The sequence below is a fragment of the Poecilia reticulata genome, chromosome 10 (genome assembly GCF_904066995.2).
Source record: "Poecilia reticulata chromosome 10, P_reticulata-male-v2, whole genome shotgun sequence".
Classification (NCBI taxonomy): Eukaryota; Metazoa; Chordata; class Actinopteri; order Cyprinodontiformes; family Poeciliidae; genus Poecilia; species Poecilia reticulata.
The window spans coordinates 23,368,954-23,390,378 of record NC_088839.1 but is presented as its reverse complement, the minus strand read 5'-3'; the positions used below and the strand labels follow the sequence as shown (position 1 = coordinate 23,390,378).

Sequence of the window (21,425 nt, the reverse complement as noted above, 5' to 3'; positions counted from 1 at the left end):
TTTTGTTCTTTCTTCTTCCCATCTTGCATCCCTCCTTCCTTTTGTAATTCCTTATGTCCTTCCCTTTTTGTTTCTTTCCTTCCTTCTTTTATTCTGTAATTTCTTACTTTTGTCTTTCCTGCCTTCCTTCCTTCCTTGTAATATGTTTTTTACAGGAAAAAACATGTAATAAACTTGAGTTAACTATGAAGGTTAACTCAAATCAACAATGCAATGACGGGTGAGAAGAACCAGTCAACTTGTTATAAATGTAAGAGTCGAGTTACTTCAAGGTTATATTAAGTTTTATATTCAATTAGAAGTAAAAAGTAAGGTCCTATAAAAATTACTAAAAGTTTTTTTTTTAAGTTACTCAATTAAGTGTATGTAGTTACTAAAATCCTCTGTGATTTGGCCTGGTTTTTCACATTTAAAATCCCATAAGATGAAGAAGGAGATTGAGAAGCATATATATTATTTTTAGCAGGCCTGGTAAAGATGTTACAAAAGAAAGACATATTAGTCTCTTACTTCGATCTGACACTCTTTACAGTTCCTATAAAATCAAAGAAACTGAAGATGAGTTCTGGATTAAAAACATGGCGGGACACGCAAACCCATTTCTTTCAGTCATTCTTCAAAATGGAAAACATCAGAAAATGCACCATTCAAATAAGACAGATACATGTTGATAACTTAGCAAATGGCAGCAGGAAATTAGCTAATATATTAAAGTTATTTATGTTTTTGTTAATTAAAAGTTTTAAACAGTTGGAACTGTTACAAACATGGTTAGACAAGGGAAAAATGAATGATTAATGATGTTTTCTTACTATTTTACATACAACTCGAATGCTTAAATGCTGGGATAATTTATACATTTGAAACATTTTATAAGGTTACTGCACTGAATAAAATTGAATAAATGATATTCTCTCTTTTCAGTCTCTCCTTACCTTTAGCAGAGATAAGATCTGCCCTTATGAAACCAATTTCCAGGATATAAATAATAAAACTTTATTTCAGTGTCCCTTTTATTATTATGTGACTCACCGCAATGCCTAGAGGTGATTTAGTTCTTTATCACAGGGAATTTAAGCTTAGCAAAGGGTGAAACGGACAAAGAACCTGTGTCATAAAGTAATCTCTGCAGAAGGATGTTCCACAAATAAGGAGAGCTGGTGGTGTTTCTTATATCTTTATCTGATCCAATAACAATTTGTTTCGGTGTTTGTGGAATTGTCCTCCACAGTCTCCAATAAGCAACATGATTTATTTCTGTAATTAACACAAGGACAAACAATTTGAAACAAAAATAGCACAACAGATGTGAACTTTACCCTGTATAGCTGTCATTATGACTTGGTCAAATTAAACTCTTTTATAAGAGGCCTCTAATTTTCTGGTCTGACTCCCATTTCATCCATTTCTCAGCTTGACTTTGTAGGGTTGTGTTGTTCTAGTTCTGGAAAACGGAGACGTTTTAATGGCTCTATTAAAAATCAAGAGCTCCTAATCTATTCGTTTCAAATATTTTACAAATATTAGCATTTGAATGTACAGTTCAGAAAAATTTGAAAAACTGTGATGTCTAATTTATGTATTCTTGTGTTTTACCATAATAATGTACCAACTATAGAAAATTTGTATACTACAGTATTATTTGTTTGAAAGTATTAATTTAATGAAGCTTGCTATTTTATAAGTATATTTCCATTAATATAGCATTAGCAGGACATGATAAAAAAAATATTGTATTTTTAAAGTACGTTTTATTCTTGTTCTTTAATAATCATAATTTTTCTGCTGGATCTCTATTTATACAACATTATTTTATTTTAAGGGTAATATTTGAGTATAATGAGGGAAACAATTGATCGATCAGCATCTTAAAGGAGAGTTTCACTTCTTAGCCTTTTTATATTTAAGTAAAATTTTAAAATTCTATAAAATCCAGATAAGCTCATAGTTGCACTTTTACTCCCTTGTATTTATTTACAACAGTGTGAGTATTTAGTGTTGATTTCCTAATGATCAGTTGTTTGTCTTTAAACAATACTTTGTAAATTATAATCAGTTATTGTTTTACTTTAGTTGCTTATCTTACCGTATTTTCCGCACTATAAGGCGCAACTTCAATGAACGGCCTCTTTTAAAACTTTTCATATATAAGGTGCACCGCATTATAAGGCGCATAGAATAGACTCCTCAGTTTGTACTGTGTTATTACACATCCACATTTGTAAAGAAATGGTCCCCAGTGTTCCGGGCACGTCCCACCGGGAGGAGTCCTCGGGGAAGACCCAGGACACGCTGGAGGGATTACGTCTCTCGGCTGGCCTGGGAACGCCTTGGGGTTCCCCCAGAGGAGCTGGAGGAGGTGGCTGGGGAGAGGGAAGTCTGGGCCTCCCTTCTGAAGCTGCTGCCCCCGCGACCCGACCCCGGATAAGCGGAAGAAAATGGATGGATGGATGGATGGTCCCCAGTACTTTATATAGTAGGCTGCCCCAGTCGTTGTTTCACTCACGGTGTTGGTGTTGCGATATTGTGCCCAAATGCTTTCTGGGTAACACACACCAATCGACACGCTGCCGCCGCAGTCTCTGTCTCTCTTCCCCCGCCCCTCCGCCCCCCTGGCTTTAAATGTATTATCAAACTTTATTAACAAACCAGCGTTCTGACAACTATCCCAGCATGCACCGCACACTTCTTCTTCTACGGGGGAAAATGAAGTCGGCAGCTGCTTACCGTAGTTGCTAGACCTGTTGTGGCTCAATGTTGGTCCATAAATAAGGCGCACCGGGTTATAAGGCGCACTGTCGGCTTTTGAGGAAATTTAAGGTTTTTAGGTGCGCCTTATAGTGCGGAAAATACGGTAATTTTGTTCCTTTGGTTTTAGTTAATCAGTAGTGAAAATATACTGATTAACTGGTATTTGAGACCCAATATAAATGACTCCAAGTTCTTGATTTTTATGGTAGTTAAAGCTGATCTCAACTAAAATCTGAATTTTGTTGAATATACCAATATCTCCTCGTGGTTGTTTTAGTTTTAGAGCGAGAATGTTTTTACGCTTGAAACAGATTTAAATAGATTGATGAAAATGTAGCTTAATAATGTAAATAAACAAAAAAAGTGAAATATTTTATCCTCCAAGTGTATAAACTAAAGGGAGCATTGTGGACTTTAAAGGTGTGTGAGTGTGTTTTGGTTTGAGTTACTGTATCACTTTCTGCTGCCATTAGAGGAGAGGTAATCATTTCTGATTAAAGGCCCAGTGAGAATACTTGGCCTTGTGTTGACAAGTGTTAGTATACCACCCAAGGGTGTAATCACCTTGGCTGGAGCATAACATTGAGAGGACATTATAGGTTTTACTGTCACTACTGAAAATGTGCCTACACCATCTGTTAGAGGGGAGAAAACAGTTGTAATCGTCCAGATTTTAGGAAGCCAAGGCCAATCTTCTGCCTGGCCTTTTGACGCATCTGGCTTATAGAGATGCATAAAAAGCTCCAAGCATGGGATTTTTTTCTATTCTGACACATCAAAGCTCCAAATACGCAGCTAATAAGACGTTCTCCTGCCTTGAGTCGTTAGCATTCAGTAACCTTAAACCTACTTTCTATCTTCAACGATCGATGAAAAGGATGGAAGAGAGACTGAGACGGTGGCTGTGAAGCATTTCACTAGACGAATGGCTTTTAAACATACGAAAGTGGATGACATGCGACGAATGGACCTCGCTTCGCTATCCCAGACATTCTGGCTCAGAAATTTCTTTTAGTCTGCTACGTGAGTCGGTCATGTCTGCCAAACCTTACGGTTATATTTGACAGAAGCAAAGCTGACCGTTGTATTGTTTTAGGAAGGCATTGGCATTCTCCTCGGTTGTTGTGGGAGGATGTGTGAATGACAGTTCTTCTCAAGAACAAAATAAGTGTGTTTTTGTGGAAGTGTTTCTCAGACGTGAGGTATAGCGTTGGGTGTAGCATCTTGAATAATTGATGTCTTTGCAGCTCAGACCCAGAAGGTTCCCAGTAGATGTAAGTATTGTTCAGATGCTCAAGGAAGTCTGCGGTGTTTCATGCTGCATGTATTTTTGCTACAACAAAAACTACACGGTTCTGAAAACACATAAAACCTTAAATAAATGCATATCAACAAGTACCGTATATCCTTGCGTTTTGCGGTTTGTTAGCAAAATGCAGGATATTATTTTTTGCCAGTGTTCTGCATAAGAACCTCAAAATTAATCTTTTTATGGTATTCATACTTCTGGCAAATTTTGGTTTGAAGTAGTTTGTTTTATCAACAAGTTTATTGTTATTGGAAGTAATATTAAGATTTTTAATGTGCTGGTAGCTTAGCTAATTTTTTATTTAGCACTTTAGCTAAGTTTGAAAATGTTTAACACATTTAGCCTCTCCTAAATTAATGCTTCCAGATAAATTCTGAAGCACTAATTTACTTAGCATTTAGTTTTAAAGGAAATCTGAAGAGGCTTCTGGCTGAAGTTTGTTACTGTGTGCCAGTCTTAAGGTCATGACATGCTAACAGCTCAATTTCAATAATATTTCATAGGAACCACTTTTATATTAAGTCTACTAGTTTTCTTATATGTACATTTCTTTGTAAATCAGTGCAGTTCTTCTTGTAGATCACTTTAATCTATTTTGTAGTCAGAACAGTGGTGCTCAACACACCTGAATCAAATGACGGTTCATTAGTGGACCTCTGCAGCTATGCAACCCATGTAGCAACAGGGTAATTAACGGTGGTTGGGGAGGATTTCTGCAGCTAATTAAAAGAGATATAAACTGTCAGAAATGCAGATAAAGAGGTAGCTATTGCAGCAATCTCTTCTTTTAGCAATGGTATCAGACTTAAAGGTAAAACCTGGTGAGAGACCTTAAACTTTCAATGTCAGAGGGTTTCCTGTTGCCACTCCAGACCTCGGAAAATCCGGTGATAATGAAAAATCATGGGGCAATACAGTCTGCAAGACAGCATCACTTCTCTTGTCTGTATTCTCTGTTTGCTGAGTTGTGTCCGGTCAGATAACCAGTACCGTCAGAAGAAGGATGGATAATGGTGAGCTGTGCTATTTTAGTAGGTGCACTTACTTAAAAAACATGGATATATTTATTTCCTCATAAAGAGAAAAACAGTTCTCTCTTGACTGAATGTCGTCTGTGTCTGCTTTATGTCCTATCTTCCTCTTTCACAGTCGGTTACACCATGAATGACCTGATCTTTGAGTGGCTGTCTGACAACCCTGTTCAAGTGGCTGATGATCTCACGCTCCCACAGTTTGTGCTGAAAGAAGAAAAGGACTTGGGTTACTGCACTAAGCACTACAACACAGGTGAATGAATGAATTCCACTTAAAGTCTTAAAAAAGCAACGACCCAGTCAAAGCTGGTACAGAGTGTGCATCTCCTTTAATACATTCTGCACTGATATGGTTACACTGACTGAAGGAGATTTAATTTTGCTTACCATTTTTAGCTTTTTTTGATGTTGCAACCAATAACTTCAATGTATTTTGTGTAAAAAAATAAAAGAAAAATGAACACAAAGAAGAGCCATAAGCCTGAGTTTAATATTTCATGCTGTTCCCTCAGGTAAATTCACCTGCATTGAGGTGAAGTTCCACCTGGAACGGCAGATGGGTTACTACTTGATCCAGATGTACATCCCTTCGCTCCTCATCGTTATCCTGTCCTGGGTGTCCTTTTGGATAAACATGGACGCTGCGCCGGCCAGAGTTGGTCTGGGTATCACCACAGTGCTGACGATGACCACGCAGAGCTCTGGTTCTAGAGCTTCTCTGCCGAAGGTAAGCCTGCAAGACTGGCTATATTTCTACTGGTTTCTGGTTAAAACACATGAAAGTAGCATGAGATATCAAGACAAACATGGATGGAATCACAGTAATGCAGACAAAAGCAGCACATCTCTGTTGCAGTAGTTTAAAATTCTATCCACAGAAATCTGTGAAATGTTTTTGAGCTGAGGGGAAAATGGTGGCACTAACTTCAATTAAAATTATATCTTGCCTTGAACAACCATGGAGCACCAATGTAATTATGACACTAAAATTTACATATTACATAATGCCCTTTGTCTTCTTTGCTACTATTCATGTGTTATTTTGTTTCTGGTTTGAAATAAAGTTTTTTGGGGGGAGAAAAAAAAGGAGAGAGAATATGAGGAGAGGAAATAGCACTTCTGCCAGTACTTCAAAATAAGGGCATGAATACTTGATAAAATCCTCCATAAAATCCTCTGTGTTGAAGTTTTGGTTGATCTTCTTTCAACTGAATGTTTACAAAACATGCAAGTAAATTTGTGCTTCAGATTTTATCTGTAAAAATTAAAGTAGGGGTGGCTAAAAAGTTTGCAGAAGCACTAAACGAAAAATTAGCTCCACTATTAGTGGATGAACTGCTTGTGACTATATCTTAAAGCAAGTTAATCTATTTTGCGTAGCGTTTGGTTTATTTGGTTCTATTATTTTCTGATTTTACCAGAAATGGCTCAGAAAGAAGGCAGCAAAAACTTAATCTCAGCTCCATACATGTAAAAGTAGCTGTACTTTTGATTTATGGAACAAAAGTTTGTTGTTTCTTAAATCATTCAGAGAAAGATTTACTTTGGCATGACAAACTTTGAAGGATTTAGACATAATTTTGCAAGATTTAGATCCTGTTAGGAGATGATGACAGAAAATCATAATGGATGCAGAATTTCCTTCTTCTTTGTTCCAGTGCTTGCTTCTTTAACAGCCAGTAAATTGCTGCCTAATTAAGTGAAGCCTCTATGCATTGCTCCAGTACTGCTGATGTGCTTTGGCACGTCGTTTTTTATGAATGACACAGCTGGGGCACTCCACGAGTCTTGGCCGTGACCTGTCCGATCGCTACGTTTCAGCTGCACACAACTCACCGACTCATTTCAATTCTAGGTCATCCCAGACACGAGGGTCGGAGCAACCCACAGCTGAAAAACGGGTGGACTGTGAACCACCCACAAATTTTCCTGCAGCCTTATTGATTGGCTCTTGATTACCCTGTGGTGTTTGCTGTTCTCAGGTGTCCTATGTGAAGGCCATTGACATATGGATGGCAGTGTGCCTTCTGTTTGTGTTCGCCGCCTTGCTGGAGTATGCAGCCGTCAACTTTGTCTCGAGGCAACACAAGGAGTTCATCAGGCTGAGGAAAAAGCAACGGCAGCAGAGAATAGTAAGTGTAAATTGTGCAGAAACACAGGCAGCTGAAGGATATCTCCAGGAAATAAAACATTCAAGCCATCACAAGATGCAGCTGATTCCTAAAAAGTAGGCACAAGATAAACCGCACGCATTCAGCAGCACAACACCTTGTCAGCTCCTATAATGTTGACTTATGCCTCTTGTTATTGTGGCGTGCTATGTATCCTGGACCTGACAACATCAACACGCTACAGCTGGCTGTCGTATTACATGAGGAAGATCTGCTCATCTCAGCGAGGCTCATTTTCATGTTGAGCACTGACCTGTGAGGAGCTTCGAGAATCTTTATTTCTGTCACGCCATTTGATCCAGAGAAACAACCTTTCTGTGACTCTAGAAACTGGGATGCAGTGGTTCCGCTACACAGCTTTATACATTTAAATGTTAAACGTTCATAAGCAGTTAATATCTTATTTGCCTATTTAATGTCAAACTTTTGTGACTCTTTTTGTATCAAGAAGCACAAACATGACGTTAAAACAGGGTAGAAAAACCCTGTTTTAAAGGTTTACACTTATTTGTAACATTCGTAACTTAATGGCCACAAAAGATTGAAAAACAGCTTTTAGAGTGGTTTTAAATCGATTGGTGGTTCAATGTAAAAAAAGCATAACTCAGCCATAAACCTCCAATTGGTGCGTCTGTAGCCACTTAATACATTTGGTGCAACTTAAGATTTGAGTATGTTTTCATCATCTTTGTTTCTTACATTTGTATTGTTGTTGCTGTGTTGCTTTCGTCCCGTTTTATTTGTTTAGCTTTTTAATTAGATTAGTTTCTTCATGCTCTTAGTTTATGCTTTAAATGTTGGTGAAACACATTAGGTGTTTTGTTGTAGCATTTTCATTAAATGTTTGCTTAGTTTTGATTAAGGCCTCATTTTTCACACAACAATACGCCTACCATAGTGGATCCAGCTTAAAGACAGATAAGTAAGAAACACTTATTTTTCCATAGACACGACATCTTGACAATCCCATTAAATGCCTTAGAGAGTGGGCAGCCTCAGACGTGTTCTCTGTAAATGTAGAAGAGTTTACCGGGCAGTCTGCCATCCACCATCAATACAGAGGAGAGAAAGTAATGGTCTTTCAGGGAAAAAAGATGTCTGATGTCCACATCAGTAGCACAATTACTCCCCCAGGGATGTTTGAGGTCACAAACTATCCATCCGAGAGGTATTGACACGTGACCCGATTAGTTTTACTGGAGGGAAGTTGTGAATTAAGTGGAGAGTACAAATCCCAGACAAACATTAACTAAAGATTCTGTCTTGCCTTGTTCTTTAGAAATAAATCAAATATTTAATCATTACTTCCATTTATAGTCTTTCTTAAAACGGTTTGCATTTACCGCATGAAGAGTATTCATTTCTCCTTAGAATCTTTTTTCTTAATCTCAGGCATAGCTCACACGTAGCCAAATATCTGGGAAAACAAATACATTTTCATGGGTTTTGCCCTTCATCCACATCAAAATTGCATTTAATACTATTAAAAACAATTATTTATAAAAACTCCGACCAAAGTTTAGATTTATGAAAAATTTATTTGGGGTCTTGCGACAAATAATGCATCAGTATTTCCACATAGTTACTTTGACACCATTCCCAGTCAACATAGGCTTGGGTTTTATTAATTCTATATACTAATACGCTATTTAAAAGTAGGTCAACCCATATGTGTATCAACATAAAATTTACTTCCTGGCGCCATGTTTAATTCCTAACAGGAAATCCAGTTTTTTTTTTTTAAGCAATCTGATTGGCTGACATGGGTTTTAGCATTGCGCTACACTGCCCCCTATGGGTTTGGCATGTTTAAAACAACACTCAGAACCCAAATTTGTGCAGGTTCATGTGGATGAAAATTTAATATATTTTTTAACAATGTGGCGGAAATATTAGTTTTTATAAATACCTGGTTAGGTGTGTACAAGGCCTCAGGTATTAGACTGGATCATTGCCTCTTTTTTATTTGCTGTTTTGATTTGAAATTTTTAAATCAGAAGCCACTTAAACTGAATAACTAAATGAAAGTTCAAGTCAAAGCAGTAACGTTGTTTCCCCCCTCTTATGTTTTTATTTTCCTTTTCGATGGAGGCGACTGGCAGTCGGGCTGCAAGCGTTGAGTCTTTGCGGAAACCCAATGACATTCCTGGTAACAGCTCAGCCTACAGAAATCTGAGTCAGCATTGCAGCGCCTGTGCAAGGGTAAAAAAACCGAATGAAGCCCGTGTCAACCCTGACCTTCCAACCCAATTTCTGTCCGTGCCTCCAGCCACCCAAATTGATTGTGTTGTGAAAGTTTTACCTCAAACGTGAATTTATCCTGCCGTATTTCTCACAGCCAAACCCACGTCCGTTTCCGTGAACCCTTTGCTGCTCGCCTTCTGATCCTGCATACCAGTATTTCACCAACCTCAAATTTCTGCCCTTTATTGTCCCTGTTGCTTCTTGTTAAATAGGTTAGACTTCTTCTTGCTCTCTTTCCTATTTTTCCTAAAGCTTTCAAAGAATTGAAATGGCTGTTTCTCTTGCTTGTTTGCTGCTTTTGTTTTATCTCTATACTGAAAACATAGAAAGATTAAATTAATATTGTATTTCATATGCTTTATGGAAAGTAATTATAACACTACAATATATTACAGTAGCATAAGATACTTTATTTTGGGAAAGCCAAGATGATGATGTCATGGTTTTAGATGTTCATAATAGGTTAATTCACAACATCTGACTTAAATAGAGGCTAATCCATGGATTCATTTTATGACAATACCTTAAACATGATTGATTTAAACTGATTTGTGTGCGTTTGATCATTTGTTGCCAATGATGCATCACTGTCTACTAATCGGTTGATTATTTTATTTTTTTAATTAATAAATGGATGGTAGAGAGGAGTTTTTGTTTTTATTTTATTACAGAATCTGAACCAGGTGAAGCTAAAAATGCCACTTGAAGAGTCCTGAGTTGAACATATTTACAAATAAAGGTTTTTCATTTTAAATGCAAAATGTATGTAATTTGTGCACAGTTTAAGTTTAATTACTGCTCTGAGTTGTTCTTTTAGCAAATGGTCATTTGCTAAGTCTGTAAACTCCAGGTAATGATTAATTGATCACTAAATTATTTCAATCATCAATTAATCCATGTCAGCCCTAAAAACGCTTCTTTCATGTGTGACATAACAAAAACTGCAAAAGAAATCAGCCAGGATATTGGGGGGAAAGTTGTGGACCTCCAGAAGTCTGTTTCATCCTTCAGTGTAATTTTCAGGAGCCTAAAGATGCCACCTCCACTTTTCCAATAGTTATGTGCAATATTATGTTAAGGAAAGAAATAGCATCTGGTTCCCAGAGAGGAAAATATTTTGGTGTTGTTGCTGCTGTGAGAACGGAGCTCAGATTACGAGCAATAATTATCTTTGGAGGACCGTACTCTTAGATCCTAGCACATGGCATACTGTATCATTTACGAAAGAGTAGGAGGAATAATTAAGCTGTGCTAGAGGAGCAATGACTCCCTATAGCTTGGCTGCGTGGTGCAATTTGTCTTTTGGACATCATACAGTAACCATAGAGTAATTCACAACCAGGCTGCTGCGATAGAATCAACTTTATAGGAAGCTAAATTAGCAGATTTGTCTAAACTCTAAAGATCGGAGCGGTCCAGTTATAGGGAAATTGACTAAAAGACAAATGTATCTCTTTAAGTAGAGTAGAGTCAGTTCTTGTACACATTAGTAGCATAATATCTGACGGGAGCTTTCTGTGTCCCTGTTCCGAGTACGTCCAGAATTTGGCAGCTGTCAGTGTTGGTGAGAGAGAAAGAAAGAGTTGAAACGGTCGGATCAGAGCTTTCAGAGGTCTTCACACTGACTGCTAATCATCCAATTTAGATCACACATCTTCACTTCCTCCGGTTAAACTGAATCTCCACAGAGATTCAGAGAGGCTGTCAGAGTTAAGCTGCGTGTCTATAAATATTCACTTCAAAGGGCAGAAACAATGTCTCATTCACTGTAAAAATAGTTGCCTTTATTTTTAAAAAAGCATGAGGACAAAAGTGGAATCATTGCTTTGTGCTTTCTAAAACATTTATAAGATCAGTGATTAGAAGACTTTGTAAACATCTGCACGGGATATTAAGGAAGATGAGCTTTGAATATTGCATTTCTAATTAAAGTTTCAGATCTCAAACTCATTTGGAAATGTTTTTGTTGTCAGTTTTTTTCCTCTGGCATATATAAAAACAAGCTATCAATTAATACACTTAATTACATAACCAAACAAATCCAATAAAATAGATGTGTTGAAATAAGAAGATGCCACAGATTAGCTGGTCAAACTGAATTCAAATTAAAAAATAAATAGTTTGACTAAATGGACCCAGGCTTATCAAGTGACCTTTTGTAGTAGAAATGGGAGATTACCACTGCAAAGACCACTCTGTCATTTAAAGTAAACTTTGACTGATCTAAGGCTCTGTTCACACAGCAGGCAAATGCGATCCATATCCGACTTTTTTATGGCAATCTCAACGGCCCAATTCTGATCCTTTCACCTCCAAGAAATATCCGACCTGTGCCACTCCCATAAGTGGCATTCGATAGCTTTCCAAGTATTTGCAGTCAGAACGGTCATGTCACATTTTATTTGACTTTTACATCATTGATGTTAGACATCCGTCGTAATGGTGCATTCACACCAGATGCGTTTCATGCGTCCAATGCTTCAAGTTTGCTTGAGATTTTGCTCGACACCTAGTGTTTCGCGCACCTGATTTACATCCAAAGTCTATATTGAGGCGCGTCGAGGGCACTTAAGATGCGTTAAAATCGCTCCAGCCGCTGTTTCTATTGCCTGCCGATTTGTCGGACGTCCTTTATGCATCAAACGGTCAAAATACTCCAAACACTTTAAAATCGCACCTCGCTGGATGCAAGAAATACACCGTGACGTACATCCACATATACGTCACGTAAATCTCGTTTGGTGTGAACCCACCATAATTCTGCACAGGAAGAAGCCAGACATGGTCAGTTCAAATGTAAACAGTGGTTGAAGAAAGCAAATTTTATTTTTTTCTTAGCTTCCTTTGCAACAATAGTGTCTACTCTCCGTCAACAACTTTAAAATTGCTGCGTTTTTCTTTTGCGCATTCGAGTTGATAAACTGTTTACATTTGTCACCTTTCAGAGTTTGTTTTTGTTTTTTATTGTTATTTTCATAAAATGCTTTCACACCAATTTTTACTGCTACAGTTTTGAGCAACTTGTCTCCAGATACATCTGGTAATCCCCCCCGAGCTAAAAATATGGAGAGAAAAACCACTAAAAATGCTTTTTCTCCTGTGTTTGCTCCCAACAGGAGGAGGAACTCATGCGGGAAAGCCGAGGATTTTACTTCCGTGGTTATGGACTCGGTCACTGCCTGCAAGCCAAAGACGGGGCCGCCGTGGAAGGGCCCACCACGGTGTTCTCCCCTCTGCCCCCGGTCACTATGTACGACGGTGAAGTCCTTCACAAGCGTTTCGTTGACCGGGCCAAACGGATCGACACCATATCCAGAGCCGTCTTTCCCTTGAGCTTTCTCATATTCAACATCTTCTACTGGATCACCTACAAAGTGCTGCGACACGAGGACATCCATGCAAACTTGTAAAACGCTTTCTGCTGACATTATGTTAATGTTTTTCTCAGAACCAAAACTGCCTGTTTGACCCATTACAGTGAGTTAAAAAAAAAAGAAGTATGAAGAAGCATCCACGCTTCTCAAAGCCAGAACTAGAAATGACAAAAACTTTGTGCTCAGGTGCGTCTTCAGGATCTCAGACGTGAAAAGGAAGGAGTAGCTTCTCGCTGGTGTTACTGGTCACCTTCTCGTACGTGTGTTTGCTCGAGTCGCTTGGATCAATCAGAATGGCGCTAACAGCTATGGGTTTTATTTCAGATGATGGTTCAAGAATTTAGAAAAGTTGATCCTGGCTGAATGGACATGCTGACTTGAATTTTGACACTACGCAGCTTTAAATGAATGTTTTTGACAAATAAAAAGTTAAAGGAACATTTTTTACAACTTTAGATTATCACATTGGTATATGGGTGATGGGAACTTTGATATTTATGAATATTCAGTACGTGATGATAATTCGATTTTAAGTATGTGATCAGTAGATTATGTATGTATGTATGTAAACAGTGTATTAAAATGTATATAAACAAAGCTGTTCAATTGCTCAAAGCACAAATATGTATTTCCTTTTGTCAAAATTTAAATAAATTGTTATTCTGCCAGGAAACAAGATAAGATTCCGCTTCTCTTTAATCAAAATATTCAGGCGATTACTTAAAAAAAAGAAGAGTGCATTAGAAACTCAGTCACATCCCGACTGTGTGACGCACAATTACTTTCCTATTTCAGCCCACTAATAGCTCCCATCAGCTCAAAATTCCCAAGAGGGCACATAGCTTAAAGTAAAAGTAGAAACTAAATCCTGAAATGCAAATGTTACAGAAACAGGTAGTCCACTCAAATCTGCAGCTCAGAAATTTGTGTGTACAGTTTATATGCGACGGAGCTTCTTGTTACATGGGATGGATGGGAGCTGCTCGTTTATTTTCCAGTGTCAGGGAAGGATTTAAAGGTGTGGGAATGCAAGGGTGAGGTGTGGAGGGCAGGGAGGGAGGACCAATGGGTTTTTTAATGGGAAATCAGAGGGTTGTTTTATCAACTAATGAGTTTGAAAAGGGCTTGGTGTTCCACTGCTAATGACAATGAATTGAGAGAGGCAGCTGGAGCCGCCTGTCCTTTTCTCTGCAGCTCTAATCAACTCCTCTGTATTGTTTGGTTCCCCTGTCAATGAGAGAGAGGCTGTTTAAATCTGTCACTCCACATGTATATGTTTAGTGTGTGTGTGTTTAGTGTGTGTGCGTGTGTACGTGTGTGTGAGCGAGCTCATACTTTATTTTTACATTCTACTAAAATCCCTGATTCTGCTAGTGCAACTGTGAACTCTCTCTCTCTCTCTCTCATAATTAATTTGGGATTTTATGTGATGGGTCAAAACAAATCAGACCATTTGGAAGCTTAATGAAAACTACATGTGGATTTTATAAACAAAAAGGTCTGTGAAGGCCTCAGAGGACTTTTAGAGATCATTAGTGTACAGAAAGGATCATGAAGTTTAAGCAATACACTAGACCGGTCAGAAATGAGCTTTAAAGGGGCATTTGAGTTTCTACTGCTTCTAAAAACAACCCATCTTTTTTTATTTATCTTTTGGTGTCTGGAAAATGAGCCATTTCAAAAACCTCTTGATTTTATTGAGTCACATTCAATGGGCACTGCATGGTTACCTAGCAAGCCCAGCTGATTTCCAGTTAACCTGGTCAGCTTTACAATGGCTACTGGAAAAGACAAGTGCTACCACTCAGAAACCGCTTGCCGCATTTTTGTTGGTTGTGCAGGAGGCTCTACCTCTGTTTTTCAAAAATGTACAGTTGTATAATTGCTACTGCAACAGTTGAGTATGGGGGCTATTTTGGATTGAAAGTAACAAGAGGCCCTATAACAGCTCATACTGAAATGAACAAACTAAAATCTCATTATCGAAGAGTAATTTTGTGTAAAAAAAAGAAAAAATGTAATCGACATGTTTTAACTCGAAAACCTGTCCTAACCTATACAAGGAGCATAACAAACAATTCACGGAGAATAGCTCAATCGACAATCTGAAAATGGACTCTGTCTGACAAGACTTAGGAATTGATGCTCTTCATCTAATCTATCTTAGTGTGTGCTACTTTCCAAAAATGAATATATTTTTATCGATGTACAAAGACCTTTTAAGGTATAGACATATCTGAAAGGTCATTTAGATTTCTGTTTGTTGACAAATATTTAAAGTTGTGGAGCCTTGTTCATCCACTTCACGATTATATCATACTTTGTTTCTTTCACAAACTCAGAGTAAAATATGTCGCATTCGAGATAGAAGGATCTATCTTATCACCTATGATACAGTAGCTTTATGAATATCCCTGATATTCATCCTTTACAGCTTAAGTAGATTTCTCAAACAAAATGTGTGTGAAGGGATGAAAATGCCTAAAATATTGACTGCAGCACATCACTGGCACTGGTTCCCCCACATTTTAATCCCCAACTTGAGGCAGTAGATCAAAGTTAGGAGAAAAGGCTTAATTTCTTACCTTCTAGGTACCAGAGAGCCACAGCAGTGTTATCATCTTGGCTGTTTTGAAAACTGCCTTCTATCACCTCCGATGCTCATTAATTTACACTTTCCATCTAACTTATTTATGCCAAACAACAATGAAACATATACATAACTAAAAACTCTGTAACTGTTTGGAAAAACCTTTGATTCCTACCAGGGAGCTGAGCTGAATTTTGGTCAAAGTGGAGCCAAGTCAAAAGTAGATTTCCTCTGGATTTTGTAGTGTCAGAAATAGCAAACTAGTTAAATGGTTAAATGAAATGTTTCTAACAAACATGTACATTGTCATTACATTTAAATTACATCAGTATTACATCTGGTGCTCAGCTTGAAATGTTTTCTCCCCTTTTGCACCAACAAAACTCTCCAAATCATCCATTTTCTGTACACCCTTGTCCCTTAGTGGGGTCAGGAGGGTTGCTGGTGCCTATCTCCAGCTAACGTTCCGGAGGAGAGGCGGGGTCACCCTGGACAGGTCGCCAGTCTGTCGCAGGGCAACACAGAGACACACAGGACAAACAGCCATGCACACACACACACACCAATTAACCTGACAGTCATGTTTTTGGACTGTGGGAGGAAACCGGAGAACCCGGAGAAAACCCACGCATGCACAGGGAGAACATGCAAACTCCATGCAGAAAGACCGGGGCCGGGAGTCGAACCCAGAACATTCTTGCTGCAAGGCAACAGCTCTACCAACTGCGCCACTGTGTAGCCCCTCTCCAAATCAATTTGTAAAAAAAAAAAAAAAAGATCTCTCTGAGGTTTTATTTTGTTTTTACTTCTTGTTGTCAAATTCATAAGCAGATTCTGTGTAAACATCAGTAAAACTGGACTCACAAAGCATGCTACAAATCTTTGCGTGCAGATGCATGCATGAAAATACCTGACACAAATCCCAAGAGGGAAGTAAGTTGAACAGACATATATTGACCACCATTATGAGTTAAGACTTGTAACGGAGGACATCAAAATGAAAACAGAGCTATCAGTGATTTATAAACTGGTCCCTGCAGAAGCACTGGGCAAAATGAAGACATGAAATATTCATTGTTCAAGCCGGTCTCAGATGCCGCCAGTGTTCCTTTGTTTGTAGCTGCTTGTTTGAACCTCAAAGGAACGCACAACGATGATGATGACTCAGATGTATTTTTAAGACAAACAATTGGGTAAAAAAAAACCTCCTTCAATGAGCCATAGGGAGCTTTCATTGAACAACTAACCATTATATCCCAAGACATTTCCTTCCTGTCTGACTCAGGAATAACCGTCATTTTCTCCAGCTTCTGCTGAATCCCAATGATTCCACATTTTTGTTTGCTTTGCAAGAGATGCTTCTTTGACTGTTATTTGGACTTCTCTACAGTAACTTTAACTTCAATTTGACAGGTACAGAAATATAAGCATTGTACCAGAAGTTCCTGAGTGGAAAAACCTGTCCTGTTACTGTAAATGTCAAGCTGCTAGACAAACGTTATGAGTAGAGGTGAAAAAAAAAAAAGCTTTGGAAGAAAATATTGGCTTCTCTTGACAGTGATTTATTGAGGGACAATGCAGCACATGTCACCTTTAAATGTAAGTGTAAACACAGGAAATTACTTGCCCCGAGTGGTTTATGCACCTTTTGAATGTCACCCAGAACACTGAAAAGCATAGCTGTATACAGAATGTGCTCCTTTTACCCGCTGGTTTCTAAAGATGGTTCATCTGTGTGGGTGGTGCAGGGGTTTGATTCAACATCCTGTCCTTCCAGAGCTAAATCTGATTCCATAATGGAGTAAAACACATGCTGCTGTGCGCGGTTCTCACTGAGTTTTTAGTAAAAGGTTTCTGTAAGACGAATAAATCAGAACTCATTTCAATTAGAGTCACAAATATGATTTTATCTCCGTTTTTTGGACAAAGTTGTGTGAAATATTACAAGTTTGTTATACTTTGACAGTAGCCGAGCATACAGAAGGACAATTTGTTGACAGGTCCGCAGCTAGTAGTGCACCACACAAATCCTTCTACTATGGACAAGATGTAAAGAAAAGAAAAAACAGTATTAAAGGGATTCCTTTTCTAGTTTGCCACAAAACAGCAAATATGTGGAAGAAAATGGTCTGACCAGCTGAGATGAAAATTAAATGCTTAAACATTTATTATTATGCAAGAAGTAGAAAGAAAGTTGTATTTTCTAAGAAACTCAAAAACGTTTTCTTTTTCTGACTCTCCTGGTTAAGCTTAATTGTAAAATCAGGCCTCACTACGGGTCTTTAATTTTTTTTTTTTTTAAGTATTTTTCAAGCATCCTGTCCACTCGATCTCATTTTCCACTTTGGCTCAGATAAAATGCATTAAAAGCTCTCAGTCAGTCACATCCCACCTGCACACTGACATATAAATAGGAGACAGAGTGTCACTGCCTCCACTTTCCCTCTCTTTCTGCAGTTTCAGTAAACTGAGGATTTTCTCTACCTTTTTCAGGCCCATCCATCAGACACAGACGTCATTATCACAATTACCCCGTAGACAAGTCGTAACTTTATTTTATTGGCTGTTTTAATGTTGCAGGTTGACCACAGGAAGAGATATTTTCCAAGAAGACAATGCATACATGTCCAAGCGCTAGAGAGTTTTCTCTTTTATGCAAAGACATGTAAATTTCTTTGCTCAAGGGGAAGATAAAAAAAAAACATGGTGTGTAAACTCTGCTGACAGCATCTCAGTTTTCTTTTATACTTGATTCTGCTGGGTAACATTTCTAATTCATTCTTTTTGCGTGAAGCAGAAGAAGTCTAGGATATTCCTGCAGAACTGCTTTGCTGAGATCAGTTTTCTGCTAGCCTTTCAAATGTTTTGGTGAAATTTCTTTGAAATAACTTTTTTTTTTCCAGGAAAACAAGCATACAATTTAACCTTGAGGTCTCTCAGATCATTTTATTAAACTAACTCCAGGAAACAACTGAACTCTGACAAACAGCTGGGACTTCTTCCCTCGGATCATGCCGCGTCAGAAATTCTTTCAGCGCAAGCAAAATTCTGAAAGCATGAGAACTTTGCAGTCAGATGACTATTCTAAAGGTTACTTTTAAATAGAAGACTTTGCACAAACTGAGCTTAATGCACTGTCTTTATAACTATGATCAGTTGGAATGTATGTGTGATTGAACTGAATTGATTTTCTTTAGGAAAGTGCCCAGAAATGACGGGTTGTGACTGTTGTATAAATCAACTGAATTGAATTGAACAAAACATCTTCAATGGCCTCCACTACTAAATAGGAACACTGAGTTTGATTCATGAAACCAGACACAAATTGCTGTTTTTTTGTTGTTTTTTTTATCTTTGCCTTTTAGATATTTACTCTACCCAAGATATGTGTTCCCGTCCTTTAAAAAAACACCCTAATATTTCACAAGTTAAGTGGACAGCTGATCTTTGTCTGGAGTTTAGTTTCTCCCATAAAAAGATCTGAGCACTTCTGACTGAGCTGAACTGCATGAGCCACTTTATTCAACATATGTTTGGGTCTTTTATCCTTGGAGTGAGTAACTTTTCTGTCTGAGACAGTTGTTGGATTTGAAGTGCAGCAGGATGTGATGTTTGGAGAACATCTTTTCAAGTGTCTGAAGCACTACTACACACATCACCCACCAATATGTCTGTCTTTGTTCTTTTTCTTTCAGAATGCAGCTTTAAAATCTTTTTATCCTTTCTGAAGATCTGTTGTCTGGGCAGAGTTTTTCACAAACCCTTCTTCTGTATCAGTACAAACAGCCATGCAGAAGAAAGCATTTTTTGTTTGTTTGTTTTGTTTTATCAGTTTAATACACCATCTATGTCCGTTGCTCTGTCGTCCACTTCTGACACAGGTCTTCACTGATGGCTTTTCAAGGGGAGAAACGGTTTGACGTTGCTTCACACAGACTTGCTTGAAAAAGAGAAAATCTCCAGTGAGGAAAAGGAGACTGAGATTACAAAAAGGTAGCAGTAGCTCCTACAGTGACTTAGTACAACCAAGGTATGAATGCAGAATAAGTCCAACGTTGAAGCAGATGGGATAAATGAGCACAGAACAACTCCAGATGCCACTCTAGTTAGTTATGAACAATAAACACATCTTACAATTCATCAAAATTGGCAAATCAGATTTTAAGAATGAGTTCTTGCCCTCTGAGTATTTTACGCTGAGATTGGAGGGACAGGATTTGTCACAGACATTAAAGCTAATATTTGTTCCACACTTTTGGCCATAAAATGGCCAGACATTGCTTATAGGTGGCCTATGATGCCTCTTTGAACAAATTAACAACGTCAGTCTTAGATAATGAGATTTTAGTCTGGGCAGTTCTGCCTATTTTGATATCCTTTCATAATGAGTTGTTTCATGGTCTCTTGTCCATGAAACGGCTTCAAATAAGCTGCTGCTGATCACACCCCCCAACTCAACATTTACACTGCATGTGAAAATGGCTACAAAAACAGATGCACAATTATACGACCAATTTTGGAAACTGAACATGTCTTTTCTCAGTGGTAAGTCAATAACAAAACAGTTGCCTTCTGTTGCAGCCATTTCACAGCGCATACAGCAGTAAAACCAACTGACTAAATGTGTCGCTCTGCTTGGGTTGCTAGGTGACTGGCTGAGCTCGGCTGGGGTTGCTTGGTAACGGCCCAGTGCCAGCTGATTGTGACATAAAATTGGGAGGTTTTAGAAACAGCTCATTTGCACCATTTAGTATGGACACAACTTGTCAAATGTATGCCACAAAGAATAAAAGACTTTCTGAAAGGGAAAGGAGATACAAATTAGGCCAGTAGGTGTGAGTCAGAATCAGCAATATGTGTTGCAATAACTCTTAAATGAGTTCAGAATGGCTTTTGGGTTGTTTCACCTCTTGGAGACTACAGTAAGTAACCCACCATTCTTTCCTCTTTTTTAGGAGATTTCTGTTCTCTCTGAATCTATTCAACATGATCTTGTAAGTTAGAGAAATTTTTAAAAACCTATGTTTGATTTGACACTTAGTGCTTTTAAAGAGGGAGAAATGTGCGCATAAACGTCTTACTGAGACTGATCTGCAGCAAAACAAATTTTCCATTCCACTTTCGCATTCCTGATGATCCTTTCTGTTTTTGCTCTGTTTTCTTCAGCCAAGTTTCAGCATTAGGGGCTGTTGTGAGAAACATCTAAAGCCTCCTGAGCTTCTCCTGTGTTGATCCGGTTTCAGCACTAACCTTCACAAAACCTCCCGACAGCCATTGTAATGAGATGATCTGTGTTTCCCACTTAATCTGTCTGTGATGTCAATGTTTTGGCTGTTCAGCGTGTGATCATGCAGAATAATAATGCCAAGGCATTTCATGTTTAAGCAATCTGGGTGTTTAATATTGATCATGTGTCATTACCAGAGAATATATAAAAATGTTAGAGTAGTTGGCTTATTTTCTATTGCAGAGCCTTACTATGTTTTTTGCATTGGACGACTTTATGAAGAAACTACAGACCAGCAGGACTGAGATCAGGATTTTATGATTGGGGTTACTTTTAATTATCTCCTACTTGGATGTTGCAGCTATATTGTTTAAATAGATATTGTCTGTTGTTGCTGTTTAAGTACTTCTCTGCCTTTTTAGCTGAGTCTCTTGTACTGCTGTCCTCACAATTCAGACTCATCAGATTTAAATGTCATTGTCCAGCCTGGAAATGCTCATTATAAACTGGAGAGAAAAGCTGTTTTCTCTGCAAAATCATCAGGGCAAATTTGCATATCTTTAATACAGATGTCTTTTGCATCTTTTTGCAGTGCACTTAACACCAGTTACAATAATTTATATTCTTGGCAGGGCTTTCAATTTTGCTCCAGATTATTTCATAATTTTGCTGAGCTGTTCTTTTAGCCCTGGACTGCAGTATAGTGACTTACAGTTGCAGACAGC

At 38.1% G+C, this 21,425-nt stretch overlaps 1 protein-coding gene across 1 annotated transcript in view; it reads left to right on the top strand.

Moving 5' to 3' along the window:
• The window catches only part of glra4a (glycine receptor, alpha 4a), a 56,419-nt gene extending 42,855 nt beyond the window's left edge, over positions 1 to 13,564 (top strand). Inside the window, exons 6-9 of the mRNA XM_008420580.3 lie at positions 5,210 to 5,347; positions 5,607 to 5,821; positions 7,077 to 7,226; positions 12,626 to 13,564. Of these exons, the coding sequence (XP_008418802.1) occupies positions 5,210 to 5,347; positions 5,607 to 5,821; positions 7,077 to 7,226; positions 12,626 to 12,919 (797 nt within the window). The 3' untranslated portion in view covers positions 12,920 to 13,564. The remainder of the gene's footprint in view (positions 1 to 5,209; positions 5,348 to 5,606; positions 5,822 to 7,076; positions 7,227 to 12,625) is intronic.
• Positions 13,565 to 21,425: the final 7,861 nt, after the last annotated feature.